The following is a 16,070-nucleotide window of genomic DNA, read 5'->3' on the forward strand; positions in this document are numbered from 1 at the left end:
AGACTAGGAAAAGCTTTAACAAGGACACTCCCTCCCACATGCTTAAGTATTTGAGCTAAAGAGAAATCCCTTTCTCTTAAATTCTCAGATTTCTCTTTTTCTGATTACCAAATAGATTTATATTCCCTAGAAGAGAGCTTATTTCTATCATAACTGCATTACCTCCGTGTAGATGAACAATGTATCTCTTGAAACCTCTTAGAGTTACTCTTCTATGAAAAAAAGTAACAATTTTTCTGTTTGCCATACAGGCTTAAGTTGCCATCAAAGTTACTAGCAGCAATTGATTCTTAATGAATGAGGCCTGCTATGTCTGAACATATTAAAAAAATAATTCTATTCAAAAGAAAATAGCACATACATTTTATCTTATTCTCAGATTATGCTACTGAATCAAAATGCATGCTAATAAAAACAATACTCTCCATACCTGGAGATCTTCACTGAAAAGGATATACAGGAATCTTGATGCATCCTCTGTGAGGAGTAAATTATTGTTTTCCTGGTGTTAAAGTAAAAAATACTGATGTGAGAAAAAGTAAGTGCTGTGCCCCAAATCCTGTGGTGAGTCCACAGCGGAGCTGCGAGTACAATCCTGATTTCCTGACTCTCCAGGCTTGCATCTTGGTCATGAGCTCATCAGGTAATATATTTACAACGAAAATTTGAGATATTTGTTCACTGATGCTTTTGTTAGTTTAATTTTACAGTTAGAGCATCTCCAATATTAAGAGAGCTGGCCCCACAACTGCAGGGCTGTAATGCTTGCAGTTGTGTTTCCCACAGACTTGGGGGCTCTTCAGGATGCACTGGGCCGTCAGCTGAACTGGGTCCTTGTGAATCACCGGGCAGGGAGTGGGAACAGCTGAGACCGAGAAGCCAGAATCAGCTGCCATTGTGGGTAGCACTACGTACTTCTGTAGGTGAAGATGAAAATGTTTAGCTGGATACTTCACCTTACAGGGAATTAGTGTGAAGTTTCCAAAACAGTAAGATAATACTAAAAACAAGCAAGTTTTGAAGAGCTCATGAGATGCTGTGTTTTACATAGCAGAATATAAATTAATTCATTGCAGATTCTCTTGTGCTACAGGAACAACCAACCTCCCCCAGCAAAACAAAACACATACAAAAAACATTTATTATTACAACTCTGAAATCATAAAAGGCAATAAAATCCTGAAATTTCAAAACCCCTAGCTCCTACCTGATGACTGCAGGAGTCCAAAACTAGCCCTGACATAAAAATGAGTATGTTATTATGATTTTTCTTTTAATTTTCCTTTCAGTGTCCCAGGACCGCTACTCTGCTTTCACTAAATGTGACTGTTCAGTTTCCCTGTCACTGGAATCATTCTCTGCTCCATTTCCCTTGTTTCTGAAAGATCCTTCAGGTTATTCTACAGTCAGTTTTGTAGTTTCATGAAGGAGGCTTTCTTTGTGTCAAGACAGTGTCTTCTGCCCCCTGTTAGTTTTCTGTATTTGTATGTCATTGAATTGTGTTTATTGTTACTTCTGCTACCTTTGTGAAAGGTTTATTATTTTTGTCTGCCATTGTTTCTAGAATTTCTTAAAGCTGATTTTTATAAGGTTTCCATGTATTGTAACTTGCTATGGCACTTTGTGGGGTTTTTTTGTTATGTAAGTCCAGCTACCAACAACACAGCATTTGGGTGTCTTGGCATCAGCCAAGAACATACAATGAAAATAACAATATATAATGCACAGATTACAGTCCCTTTAGCTGCTTTCTCTAATTGGTGCATTTCCAAACTCATTCCAAAGCCAGAGTTCACTTTGCCTAGCAAGGTGGAAACTTGTCAAACTTGGTTCAGATCAAGGAACCTTCTGCTGAAAATACCTTTGGCTGAAGAGTTTTGTCAAGTCTGTAGATGGTCTAAGTTGTTCATCAGAGCCGAGTGAGATTGGTTTATGCTCTTTCTTTTTCTTGATAGAGGAATTAAGGGATTTGTTTTGGGTTTTTTTGTTTTTCAGTGAAGCCTTATTTGCAAACAGGCAAGCTTTTTTCTTAAGTCTCTTCTATGAGAGTACGGCAGAATGGTCATGTTTTAAAACCCTTTTTCTTCTGTGCTAACTTCATTTCAATTGTAATTCAAACTGGTTTCCCACTTCCTCTCTTCCATGCTTGCTTCTTTTTTTATCCCCTTTCCTTTTCCCTTGCCTTCCTTAAAATGCCAGGAACAGCTATTCAAATTCCCTTGGCTTTTCTGACAAACCTCAAAGATATCTTCTTGGCTTTCATATCTTAACAGGCTGAACAGTTATTTTTGTTCCCAAATGTTAAATAGCCATTGAAATGAAGTATTTATCAACAAAAGCTGAATTTTAGCAGTCCAGCAAAAACACAAACAAAATAAAATTATTAATAAATTACTGCTTTTAGACCCACGCTTATTCCTGAGAACCAGAAAATACCTATTTTTTTTCTACATTGTTAAAAAGTAGGTCTGTTTACTTGTATACAAAGATTATACAATTAACCCAGCTTGAATCAGTTTTGTATCACTCCACTTGCCTTCGCATCTTTCAGTAGTTCTCTATCACCACCATCCGTTCCCTTATTGTTATCTCCAGTTGTTTAGCACTGTGGGGAAGGGAGCATTATGAGGACCGAGGAGGCCTAAGCGATGTCCTAAATGTACTCCAGGAGGTAGCGCCGTAGCTGGCAAGCAGCACAGTCTTCAGTTCACATGCGTACATCACCCTGCAGCAGCAGCAACCAGCATTCCCAGAGCAGAAGCCTACCCAGCCCCAGAAAGCTGGGCAGTTTTTCTGCTCTTGTCCAGGTGGCAAAGGCCAGTCCCTGTGGAAGTCATTAAGGAGAACAGCAGGTGTTGACAGTTTCTTATGCAAAGCAAATCTCACATTAGTTTTCCACTTTCTACTAAGTTTAGGGGGACTTATGTTGTCCTCCCTTTGACTGTTGTAATTTGGGAACATAAGCAGTACTCAAATTCTTGTTCATTAAAGATAAACAGCAAATGTATGTTTACTTATTTGTGAGAAAAACTGCAAGTTTTCTGCTTTACTCATTTTTGCTTTAACCAGTGGCCTGACATTTAATCGCAGTGAAGCTGTGAGCTATGCTTTCAGTGTTTTAGCTGGTAAATGTCACTCTGCTACAGTGCTGCATTCACTGATTCTAAAAGCAGCTTTTATCAGCAATGATGCCATGTGCCAGTGTTCCCAGTGTGCCAGACTGCTGGCTTAGCTTGTTTTCTTTCAACAGTTATAGAAAATACCTGAAACAGAAAGGCAAGAACTATTCCATTTTTATATGAAAGTGATTAATATGAAATTAGATTTATAGAGAGAGTTGCTAAGTATAAATGTTATATTCTGATCCTTTACTTTTAAACCTCCATTAAGATACAAATTGATTAGTTTATTGTACTGTTTAAAAGTCTGGTTGCATTGAATTGGTAAAGGATTTTAGTGTGTAGGATTTAGTTTTTAGGCCTAGCTGTGAAGCTGGGCAGCCAGTGAGCCAATTTAACAGTTAGCTGGATATTTCTTTACATTAAGGCAAATGTAAATGGTGTAAAGAGACCTGCAGCACTGGCTTCTGGAACAATCCTTTACAGCTTTTTGGCAGCAAAGCTGGATAGCCCAGTGACCAAGAAAGTTGTTGGGCAGTTGCATCTCAAGAGGTCACAAAGTTGACACAAAATTGTCTTTGGCCCCTTCTTCCCCCCTTTCTGCTAAGTCATCAAGGAAGGCTGAACTAAGTAAACTAGAGAACTTTAGAGACATAGCTCATGCAATGCAAATATTCTACAGGCAGCCTTGTAGCTAAAATAAATAGATATTGGGAAACATTTAGCCTGAATAGCCAGTTGACCTTGTAGAGGCCCTTGTCCCTTCTTACCCAATAGATGCCTGCTTCTTCTCCACAGCATACTAATGATTGCCACTGGATTCCCTCAGAGATACTTGTATTCTGCTGGAGGGGAAAAACAAAAGCCTTGGTGTTTTCAAGGTGGAAGACATCAATCATTCTCCAGAATTTACTTTTGAAGTGTTTTGAAATTCACTAGCAGGACAGCTCATCTTCTCTTACATGTTTGAGAAAGGCTGTAGATGATTCAGTTCCTTTCTGCCATCAACAAATTCGTATACTGGCAGGAGCTGAACGGCAGCATTTCTAGCTTATAGATTCCACAACAGTTCCTCTTCTTTATAATGTGCACACTTGTTTTCTCAGAAGTTTCCCTGGTATTCCTTGATGAGTGTATGATGTTGGATTCCAAGCAGCAGGAACACTGGTCTCCCTCCCTGCTGACGGTGAGAGAGGGAGTAAGTAGGACTGGTCAGACCAGATTTTTGGAGGGGAATTACCACACATGAGCAACTGCACCATCTCTAGGTACGACATGTCTCTAGCCACGCACTGAAGGTTAACTGAAGGTTAATTTTTAATGATCAGAAAGGTTGGTTAATAGTTCTGACTTACAGATCACGACCTCAAATTCAGATACAGATCTACTTGTCTGTTGGCTTCAGCAGGTTTATACCAGTCTCTTTCAGGGGACAATTCCTAAACCCAAGCATTTTAGAATAGGAGCATCTATAGTTAGAGTATTTTATGGACATTTTGCATACAGAGATCCTATAGAGCCACACCTGCTTTGTCTTGTTTGAACAGGTATGTGTGGAAGGGGAAAGAGGATATGAGAGTTATGATCAGATAATATTTTTTTAGAGATGCCTAGTCCATAATTTTCCTGATCCTTTTTCCCACATGCAAGTACTTTTCCATGAATCAAAGGGCATCTGAGAAGCAGCTTACAAGTTATAAACTGTCAGTAGAAGGTATAAATTGAGTGCATCATATCAAAACCTCGATATAGTAAAGGTATTTTATTATGATTTTAATTTTGTATCGATTTTCTGGTTTGCACCTCAGCAAAGTAATAACAGCAACTCAGTGTGGCCTTTAGAGCTACATGCAGATTCACAAATAGACCCGTTTACTATTATTTCATTACGTGATCTTTTGTGAGTACACTCAGTTTGGAATTCATTCTAGCATTTACCTTTGTGTGTGCATCTAGACACAAGAATACTAAATACCAAAAAGGCTGGAACTGCTAGCCAAGTTTAACAAAGTGGGGAAGAAGGATGAAGTGTGTGGCACAGTGGCTTGATAAAGACCATGATTGTAATACTTCAGCTTTTTATAAAACCTGTTCTACAATTCTCAGCTACTGGGCTGAGGAGAATATTAGGATGTCTACCTGACATAAATCATGTCTGCGACTGGTATTTTTTTTGTGTCAGACTGTGGAAAGTAAGAGACCAATGTGAAACTCTCTCCTTGCTTTAGACAACTGTGTTAGGCTTTCATAGTAGATGAAGGCTAAAAGAGTGCAGAGCCAGTACGAGTCCAGAAGGAAGACAGGAGGAAGGGTGCCTGGGAATAGGGATGCAGAGGGAGGTGAATACCAGAGATCACAAAGGAAACCAGGGAAGAGAGGATGGGTGGGAGACATCTCAGAGGACTTGGTAGAGTACAGAGAAACATCAAAATGGCAGACACTGAGGAAAGGACAGGGGAGAGGACTGTAGTGCAACAGAAAACGGGCTTGGGGAGTGATGAAGATGAGACAATATTTGTACTCCAGGTGGCTCTACTGGAGGAAAGGGGAGTTTCTGTTTAGCAGTGGTGCACATTTTTATCTGTTCCCTTAAAGCAGAATTTTGAATCTGAAATTAGTAGTCAGACTGAATATTCAACTCACAAAAAAAAGTAGTAAATAACTTTTTTGGACTATTTTGGTGCTTCTTATGCACTTGTCTGTAACAGACCGGACTCTGCAGCAGGGACCCTGGTGGGTTTTGCCTGCAAGCACAGAACACTCCAAGTTGTTTCCTATGCCTGTGTTTACACTGCACTAACAAATGTTATTACAAATAGAGATACCTAAACATGCCTTGATTTAGATAGCAGTAGCTGTGTACCAGTAGCACAATCAATACCAGTGCAAATTAATCAAACTTGTCAAGAAATAGGGCAAAATGCCGGGTTTAGTTCACAGGTATGGAAAAGTTTCTTGGAAATGCTAAAAGGCAGCATGTGTGGTTGGTTTATGTCCTTGCTTGCCAAGTCAAATGTATAAAAAACAGATTTCATTTTCAGCAGATTATAGAGTAGGTTTTAAAGTCACAGCATGGATTTACTGGAAATCAGGTTCAGCAGGAGGTTTGAAACCATAGTATATTACTCTGATTTCAAAATCGAGTATGTGAAGTTGATGTGTTCAGCTTCTTTGCTATATAATCACTAATGCAAAAGTATTACACTGTTACAATTTTCTTATACAAGTCTTTGAGGCTGTTGACACCCTAGGATTTCAAGATTCAAACATGTTGCTCGTAAGGGTCTTTCAGAAAATGTCAGCAAGTCTTTCATGAATAAATAGTTCTATTAAGATCAACAGTAAAATCAGAATAAATTTGCATACAGTATTACATTCTGTTGATTCTGATAAGAAAACACTGTGTTACGGTCATCACATCCCCAAGCTAGATTTCTGGGGCCATCTTAAAGGCAAAGGAAAGTACAGGGGAGAGAGTTTGGAACTCAGTAGCACCAAAGCTGCTGCTGCTGCTTTTAACTGAGACAAGGTGCTGTTAGCTAGTTTATCAGTGACATCTTGCCACAAAGCAGGGAAGGAAACATTCTGAAATGTTTGATACAGCCCTGAAACAAAAACTCTGATATCTTTTTTCCCCCACTAATATACTTCATAAGCTGGTGAACTTGGAAAAAAAAAATGTGAGTTCATAGGATATAGGGCCATGATTTTATAATAGAACTCTTTATTTCCATGTAACCCTCAGCTGTGCAGAAGAGTGCTGATTACATGGTAGTAGTTAAATTTAGTAAGAAATTCCTTGCTTGAAATCAATTTTGATACCTGAGTAGAGTGCCTAATATACCCTGGTTTAAACCTTTTACTTTTAAGCAATCTGTATTTCAGTTTACCAGTGTCTAAAATTGAAAGACTGCTTTCTTTTACTGTTGACATTTATAAGTGAATTTGAGATCCTCTGCTACAAGGACATGACATGTATTTACCAAAACACTTTCCTTCTGTATGCTTGTTTCTATGTACTAGTATTTATTAAAAGAAAAAAAATCAAGTCTTGCATATCAGCTAGTAGATTCCGATGAAGGTCCTAATTCATCAGCAGATTTTTGCTGAACTGCTAAGTGTTTTGCTGACTTAAGCCGAAGTTCAAGAGGTTTATAACTGGATCCCAGGTTTAGTAATCCTAATTAAACTTCTTTGGCCTTATTATGCCCTAATCCATGCTCAAATCTCATGATTGGTACAACACAAAGCTGTGACTGAGATTGGAAGCTGTTTTAGTTATACACCCATGAGTCAAGGGATTCTGCTTCCTTCATAGAAATTAGCTGTGCCATCACAGAGCTCTTTTCCTCCTTGACATGTAGAGAAAGATGATCTTTTTTGGCAGCTGCTTTGAAATAATATCTTTTGTTTGCCCCATTTGCCTCCTCCTCCTTTTATTAACTTGCCTCTTCTGTTTTTAAAAATATCTTTGGAAATAATTTCTTTTGTAAATGTAATGTTATATGAATATACACACTTTTAGTTCTTTACCATATGAAAAACCTTATGTTTTACTTTTGTAAAATGTTTCATCTCTTTTAGATATTGTGCAATGGACCAGGAACATGTGTTCCTGTCTGTGTGTCTGCTCTTCTTCTTGGGCTTCTAGGAATAAAGAGAGCAATCATTGTGTATGTAGAGAGCATCTGCCGCGTGGAAACTTTATCCCTGTCTGGAAAGATTCTTTACTACTTTTCGGATTACTTCATTGTTCAGTGGCCTGATCTAAAGGAAAAATATCCCAAGTCAATATATCTTGGTCGAATAGTGTAACAACAGAAGACAGGCTTTACCTAAAATAAACTCTGCAAGCTCCTCACTGAAGAAATGCATTCATGTAGCAATTTATTTTCAAGGATTCCTGTTAAGAAATTAGGCTGGTACTGGAAAAGGAGACAATAATAAAGATATCTCTACGTTTAAGTAGATGTTTGCGTGGTTGTATTTATTGCCATCGTGTAGGTCTGTTCACCAATACCCTATAATGGCCTTAAGTCTATGCTGTCTCTGTTTTCATCTAGTTTTCCTTCTATGTGAATGGCAATTTTTGTCTACAAATAAATATGGGAATTTGTATGAATTGTAATATTTCCTGTAAGGAAACTTTGTGTAGTTTTCTAAATTGTAAGAAACAAAGTCTTGTTCTAGCACAACAGACTTTATTTCCTGTATGCTAGCAGTGAAGTCCCTTGTGAATCTTCAGTGTATAAAGGAAGCAGTTATATTAAGTTGGCTTCATGACAGTTTGTACTCTACAGTCTTCCAAAACCCCCAGAGCGTTCAACCAGTATCATTTTTCCTCTGGGCTTGTTAAAACTGTCCTTATAATCTATAGTGCACCTTTTGAAAATTGTTGCTCACTTCTTAAGATAAACAAAATGGTGACAAGTGTCATGCTACAGGCACAGTACTTATAGATTTAAGTACTTTCTTCAAAGCTTATGTGCAAAAATCCTTAGTGGGTTTACATCACAGAGAGCAAACTGTCCCTTGGGAAAATTGAACTCGTTGAGACTCTAAAATATAGAAAAGAAAAAAGTGTTACTATCAGTAATAGGGGAAGGAACAGAGTTTCCCCTCTCTTTTCCTGATACAATGAATTTGATTTTCAGTATATCCTGTTTTCTCATTTTAAGCACTCTACTTTCAGCAGTACAGTATGCACTTTACCATTTTCCATGACAAAAATCTTTTCTGTACATTGAAACAACTTTTAAAAGGTTATTTTGTTGGAGCTAAGTGTGTGAAAGTCTACTTCAGCATTTCACATTCATCTGGCAAAACGTAATTCTACACACTGTTCCACCTGTAAAGCAACATAAATACATCTGTCATCTGTACACAGAGCTATGTGTCTGGCTACAGAAACATATACAAAGAAGAAAGCTCAAAGAAAAGTAGAAACGCTCTGCAGAGTGCATAGCCTGACTCTGGTGAAGCCAACAGCAGCTCCTCACATTGCAACAGCTATTCTGGTAAGGAACAGGAGGTGCAATTTAACTGAATAGAAGTGGTGGTTCCTGCTGTTAGGAAACAAAGGTCTAGAGGAATAGTCTGCTTTATGCAGAAAATCATTAGAAATCATCAGCAAACATTATGCAGAAAATTACTGTCATGATGTTGCGAGGCCCTGTGGGGAAGCCAGCCATTATAACCTCTCCAACAGGCTTAATAATCCTCAGCATAAGTAGAGTCCCTTGATGTGGTCACATGTGAGTTCAGAACAGAGAGTTTTTGTGGTTTTTAACCTAGATTATGTCTGACATTAAAGAGCAGTTAATAGGTTAAGACTACATGGGAAGGACTCTCTGTGCGGTACATACTCAGGTCCTTGAAAATGACCTGGCTGAAGTAAATCTGATGTGTGCAAGGGTGGTTTTTTCCCTGAACTGGAGTGAGGACTGACTTATCAGGACTTTCTGCACAGTTGCAGATGGTTTGGTATATTGGAGATACACTGGGCTTTATTATGGCTAATGGTAGTTTATTTTAGATTAGTGCTCTCTGCACTGAATCTTGCTTTGAATCTTGCTCTGTTTTGCAAGGAAATTAGAGTAGAGGGGAATGAGGACAGAGGCAGCCTCTTCCTCTGCTCCGGGTAAGGGCAACAGCACAGCATCAATGCTCCGAAGCTTAGAGAAGCATGAGAAAAAAAAGGCAATGAATGCTTCCATTCATGCACCACATCCCGTGCCTGAATAGCCTGCTGGCCTGGCAGTGAGGCAGACTCCTAGACCACTTCGTCCATAAACACAGCCAAGGCACAAATGGTGCTGAGTTCACATGCTGCTTCTGTTTAGAGCAAAGCAGAGTGTAGCCCATCCTCATCCTGCTCTTGATTTATACCTCAGTGAAAGCATCTCTGGCTGCTCGATTCCTCCCTTAGAGCCCTGCCCAGGGCAGGATTTTGTTCTTCTGTGAGCTTTCAAACAGTGGGTTCATAAACTTCATGAGTCTGTCTTTGAACGCTGCGCAGATCCAGGAATTTTCTTCTACCTGTCACCTGCACAGCAATGACTACTACTAAAGAAAATCACTTGCCTGTTCAGACTTGTAGCCCCCCATGTAGACACTCTGAAGGTAACAGTAGATTTCTTCACAAGAGGCTGGTCTGAAAAACTGAACTGCTCCAGGCCATCTGATGTGGAGGAATCTCATTTTCAAGGACTTGAGAAGACTTTTCCCCCTTTACTTTACTGCCAGTCTTTTTGGGGGAGCAAAGCTGAGAGAATCTCTGCCTGTGTTCCCCCAACAGCATGTTCTTTACTCTGTTTGGTCAACCTGGGAAACACAGGTTAAAATAGCATGTGTAAAGTGTTTTTTAATCCAGATGATCGGCTATGGGAGAGTGGGACAGTACCCATTTCCTTATATTTGTTGCTATTTTCCATACTGATTACTGACTCAAGTGCCAACTGTAGTTAAAGACACTTATTTTCAGCAGTTTATAATTAGTCTTAGTAAGTGAAAAATTGGATTAGAAATGACCTAGAAGCCTGTAAAGTTGAAGCAGCTAGAACTACTCAGGAGAGCTCAGAAACGGAAAGACCACAGCCTAACTTTGACCAAAGCCTTCAACAAAAAGCTGCAGCACAACCACAGGGGACGGAACACAGAAAAGAGTTCCTGGCTTGAAGTCTCTTAAAGGAAGTTTTGTTATCAACTAGATTGACTTTTCCTTGAAAATATTATCTCAAGTAACTGCTAGTTCTCTCCAAAAGCATGGTGGAGTCAAAGTGAACTAGCATTTTGTTATTGAGTAGCTCTTATCTTTGTTTGTAGTAGGTGGGTACAACCAAACTGTCATTGTTCTAGGGGAAAACTGCATTCTTCCTGCTCCCAGCATGGAACAGAAAACAGTGCTCTCAGGGTCTATCCAAAGACTTAAAGGTCGCTGACTGGATTCCTTATGCTTAGATTCTCGGGTTTTGCTGTGTGTCATTCTTTTCCTTAAATATTAACATTGAGGCAAACACATTTGTGTTATGTATATGAGGGACGTTTGGAGTGAAATAAGTTACCTCTTTTTTTTTTCTACTTCTAAAAGAGGAAAACCTAATATCTTACAGATTTAAAGTAAAATAGGGAAGAAATATATTCCTAAATTCAACAAAGATGACTTTATGGAAATATCGTCATCTGACTTGGCAAAGATTCAAAAGAGAACAGAAGGCATCCAAAAATTCCTTCCCCGAGTCCTAGCCTGGAAGCCAAACTTTAAATGAGTTTTAGTTATCAGATTGTTTTATCTACATATGCATTAGTTGACAAATATTAAATGTTCAGAGTTGCTTCTCTTTTGACCTGGTTATCTTCTAATGGAGAGTATATATTGCATGTACATTAAAAACAGGTTATTTTAGAAAAGGAGGAAGGGAAGATAAAAGAGGAGCATCATTTGGACTGTAATAAAACAACAATGAGAAAAAAGTTGACTGTTGACAAAGACAGCTTAGGAGATTACTCCCAAGTTATGCCAGAAGACAGCTAAACAGACTGATCTACTTTTAGCTAATTAATCAAATTTCTTACAACTCTGTGGTGATCATTCCAATAAAGTTATGCTGCTCTATAACATTTTGCAAGCCATTAAGGATTTCTGGTCAAAGTCTCAGAAGTAACTTCTGAAGTGTTACTCACACAATTCTTCAGACACCTTTTCTTGTGCAAAACCACCCTATTGTAACAGATGACAGTTAATGCCTTGAAACAAAAGATTGCTATATACAAATAGCACATAGACCATTTTAGAGATACAAATGCAAATCATGTTTGTAAAGCAAAAATATTGTCTGTGCAAGGGGCCACAGAGCAAAAACAGACCCGGGAGACCATCTTTTCCATCCTTTTTTCACCTCCAAATGAGCTTATCAGTGTACCTTAGCCAATATGCTGTCACAAATCACATCCAAGCAGCAGCAGCAGCCTGTTTTCCTCAGACAGGAGAGAAAGTACGCTGTCTACATGGTAGAGTATCTCAGAGACAGTTAGGTAGCAGCAGTTGCACAAAAACCCTCACTTGGTTCAGTGCCAAGTGGCATAATCCAATTTGCCCCACACTTCAGTCCTTGGCAAATAGCACAAAAGGCTTGCTGTCACCATCTCTCTTTAGGGACTATGTCTCCTTCATCTTCATGATGGAAATAAAGGGGTTTAACAGACCCTTGCTAGATGTCTTCACAGTTACTCAAACACATTGCATACACAGTACTTTTATTTCCCTTCAAATCATGTTTGTGTTGCCTTTCCCTCTCCTGGTCACTCTTGAAACCAAGTCAGCATGGTGGGCTATGGAGTTACAGTACTGTAGCAGATACAAGTTGCTGATCTTACACTGCTTTTATTTCTTCTTTAAAGGAACTTTTGCTCTCCCAGCTGGAGGCACTGGGAATGAATGCAAGTGTACAAGCACTGTAGCCGTGGCCATCCCACTTCCCTTCTGGTAGTTTGCAGTGGTGCACTCAGCAAAAGCCTGACACAGACTACTACTAGGTCATGAGTGTCATAAATGTTAAAGCTTTAAAAAGTCACTTTTTTCTTTGATTTAAAACTTACTGTGGAAATCAGAAATGTATATTTTTGTCTAACATTGGTTATCTTAAGACAGTAGAGGAAGGATAAGCAATAAAATTCTCTTCCCTTCCAGTCAAGCAAGGGACATCAACAACCATGGTGTACATAAGAGTTTTGATCACTGGGGTACATATCAGAGACTTACCAGCACTAGGAATAGATCATACAATGCTTCATCTACATTTTCAAACTGACCTCAGGAAACTAGTTCACGAAAGTAATTATGAGCTGGTTGTTGAATGTAGTGTTTAAGACAACCATTCCCTAGGACATTAGTTCTTAATTATCAGTTCAGCAAAAATAGCTTTCCATTCATTGGTAATGCTATGTGAATGAAGGACAGCTTACATGTGATGAACACAAAGATCATTTAACTGAAGCTTATTTAATTATCAGTAATGCACTGGGAGGGTGGTGTCTGTATTATGGGACAGAATACCACAGTTCAGAAATTTTACAACAGAAAATGAGTTTTCAAATAATGTACATTTAAAGAAAACTGAGTTGTATTATTGTACTAGATCTGACAATCACAGAAGTTACAAAACTGCTGGTATGGGTCACTGTAAGGCAGAGCACAAACAAGCACTGTGTAAGGTGTTTGAAGAAACTCCCTGGCTCTCCATCAGTACTTTGATATTCCTCCCCTTTTGCTGGCCCATGCCGAGACCACATGCTGTACCAATAAACACCTGGTTGCTCTAGGAGGTGGGTGAGGATCTAGGAAAGTAGGCATGGAGCCCTTCTGCTTGGTTGCAGCACAATTTGAACCTAGACCTTTCTGAAACTTGGGTTTTCCTTTTTTTAATCACCATACTTCCTTATAGCGTAATGATAGTCTTATGACCAGTACTGTTGAAATCAATAGGAAGTACTTTGAGGCAGAGGTCATGTTGCAGAAAGCAGCTTCATAAGGGACAGGATTTTGCATGAGAATTTAAGAAAACCAGTAGCTTTCACTGTCATAGCTTTGGACAGCACTTTTCATCTGCATTGCTGTTTCATGCTGCAGTAGTGATGGAGAAGGAAGAGAAAGTGACATGTGGTAGAGAATGTTAACCTTTGTTGACATGCTTATTTAAACTCAGGTGACTATTCCACACAGTGTACCATTTCATATTTAGTATTTCTTATATCTTTGTTACCTTGTCAGCCAAAAAATTCTAACATGTTTTATAATCCAGTTAATCAGTCAGATGCATACAACAGAAATAAGCAATTTCACATTTAGCTGTGCCAGTGATAGGCTTTAACCATGCATGTATCTATAAAAAGGTATATTTGTTGAGTGATAACATCAGTTTTACACATACCTTTTGTTATCTTTGCTCATACCTGAGGAACAAAGATAAACAAGATGTTTGACATGTTTGTCTCTCTAACCAGATAGAGACTGAGGGCAATAATGTTTAACAGACAAAAATGGGGGAAGTGAGAAGTCTCTGCAAAGAATGTTTCATGTTTCAAACAAGTTATAGCACTTTATCAATGAAGATATTATGCATATTAAAGAAGTCTATTGTAAAATTGATGCTTCATGAATGGTAGCACAGACACTAGTTGAGTATTACTAGATCTTTGTCACTGTTCCACCCAGAATGTTTCATTTGGGGTTTGGAGGGATTTTTTTTTAAGGTGGAGGGGTTGTTTTGTTTTTTGTTTTGTTGTTTTTTTTTAATACAGAAATCAGGTATTCATGACTATGCAATGAGATATCTTTCTAGACAGGATTGGATTTAGACGGGTGCTCAAAGAGATTTTGTATAAACTTCAGAAAGAGAGAGAAAGAGAATATTCATAGATAGATGAAGTTGTCCGTGCACTATGCAGCAGATAATTTTTAAGGAGTCCATAACACAAAATTACTGTTTTGTTTTGTTTTTTTATATATTGAGATTTAAGAAGTATTTTAAACCATGCAGTGAAGTTGTTGTGCATGTTGTGCCCCTTCTATGCACTGGGGCACAGCAAGTTCTTAAAATCAAAACACCCTCTACTTGGTTTAAGAAAGTGGATATTTGTAATGTTATATCAACAGTCAGATCTGCTCAGTTAGCATTACTGTAAATTCTACATTCAGCTGCCAGTAGTTTGGCAATTAGTGTTTCCTGCTTTATTGTTATACAGCGCAACTGAACTCTGCTGCTTTTCATTTATGATCCAGCTTGGGACGTCAGCTGACAGCGAAATGAATGTCCTAACCTCCAATTCAGTGGCTGAAAGGATATCTCCCCAACATTCACTGCCAAGACGAAATCCAGAAATTATTATTCAGCACCAGTAAACAGGGCCTGTTTTTGCAGGCAACCATTTGTAAAAAAGCAAGCATGACAGCTTGGAATCACTGTTAATGTTCTTTTTATATCCACACTGAAAAGCGAGATATTAAAAGTAATACTGCAGTATTTGTAAAGAAGCACTTAAGTGATATCTTAACAGCTCTACATTAATATTTATAATTCCTTTAAAAAGTAACCTGGCTGCAAAAGGGTGCACTAAGTCAGATTTTGCAGTGTAATTAGATATAAAAGATACCTTCAAAAATTATTGGTGTAAGGATCTCCACTCTTCTGTCACTTATAGACAGAAGTTGGCCGCTGACAAGCAAAGGCAGTTCTCAGAGCACAATCACAATTCTAAGCATATTTTTAATTTAACACCAGCCTAGAGATAATTCCTGAAAATCTTCATCTAACTTTTTCCTTGAATAACAGGAACAGAGGTAGAATAGGAAGGCTGAGGAAATACAGAGAGTGCTGCTTCCATGTAAAGTACTGCTTTAGGAAAGATTGAACAGACAATTCTGAGAGCAAAGAAATTATTACTGCTGCCTTGCCCTCCCTTCCCTCCCCCCGTTCTTTCAGGTTTGTTGAAGATTCAGAATATATAACACAAAGCAATTAAGGTTTTGTACTGTGCAGGCTGAATTTACTTCTGGTCCATAACACTGAACTGTGCTGGCTGTGATGTAATGAATATTTCTAGCATATCATGCTCATTTGCCAAGCTTTTCCTCTGAAGAAAATTTATTATACAATGCAGAAAATTTATTATACAATGCAGATACAAAATAAAGTTTTCTGTTTACTTACAGTTTTTAACCTCTAACTAGTATCTTCCTTTCTGTTTACAAGTAAACATTACCAGTACTTTCTACTTGCGTGCAGCTCTCGCTCCACCCCACACATCCCGCTTTTGGAGATACGTCAACAGACAAAACACATGCAAGAACTGCAGGTACAGAACAGTACCGTCCCCGGTACTTCATTTACTACTGAGAAAGCACACCTAGCACACACAGAGTACATCATATTAATATCACTGTTTTAAACCATA

The 16,070-nt window shown here is 38.5% G+C and overlaps 1 protein-coding gene across 2 annotated transcripts in view; it reads left to right on the forward strand.

The window, feature by feature from the left end:
- Positions 1 to 15,830, forward strand: part of ALG14 (ALG14 UDP-N-acetylglucosaminyltransferase subunit) — a 31,090-nt gene extending 15,260 nt beyond the window's left edge. Inside the window, exon 4 of one of the 2 annotated variants that reach the window (XM_068406110.1) lies at positions 7,704 to 8,087. In XM_068406110.1, coding sequence (XP_068262211.1) covers positions 7,704 to 7,934 — 231 coding nt within the window. In that variant the 3' untranslated portion in view covers positions 7,935 to 8,087. Of the gene's footprint in view, positions 1 to 7,703; positions 8,088 to 14,898 lie in introns of those variants that run through there. The other variant, XM_068406111.1, reaches the window with a different exon arrangement.
- The last annotated feature ends 240 nt before the right edge of the window (positions 15,831 to 16,070 follow it).

The sequence above is a fragment of the Nyctibius grandis genome, chromosome 8 (assembly GCF_013368605.1).
Source record: "Nyctibius grandis isolate bNycGra1 chromosome 8, bNycGra1.pri, whole genome shotgun sequence".
Classification (NCBI taxonomy): Eukaryota; Metazoa; Chordata; class Aves; order Nyctibiiformes; family Nyctibiidae; genus Nyctibius; species Nyctibius grandis.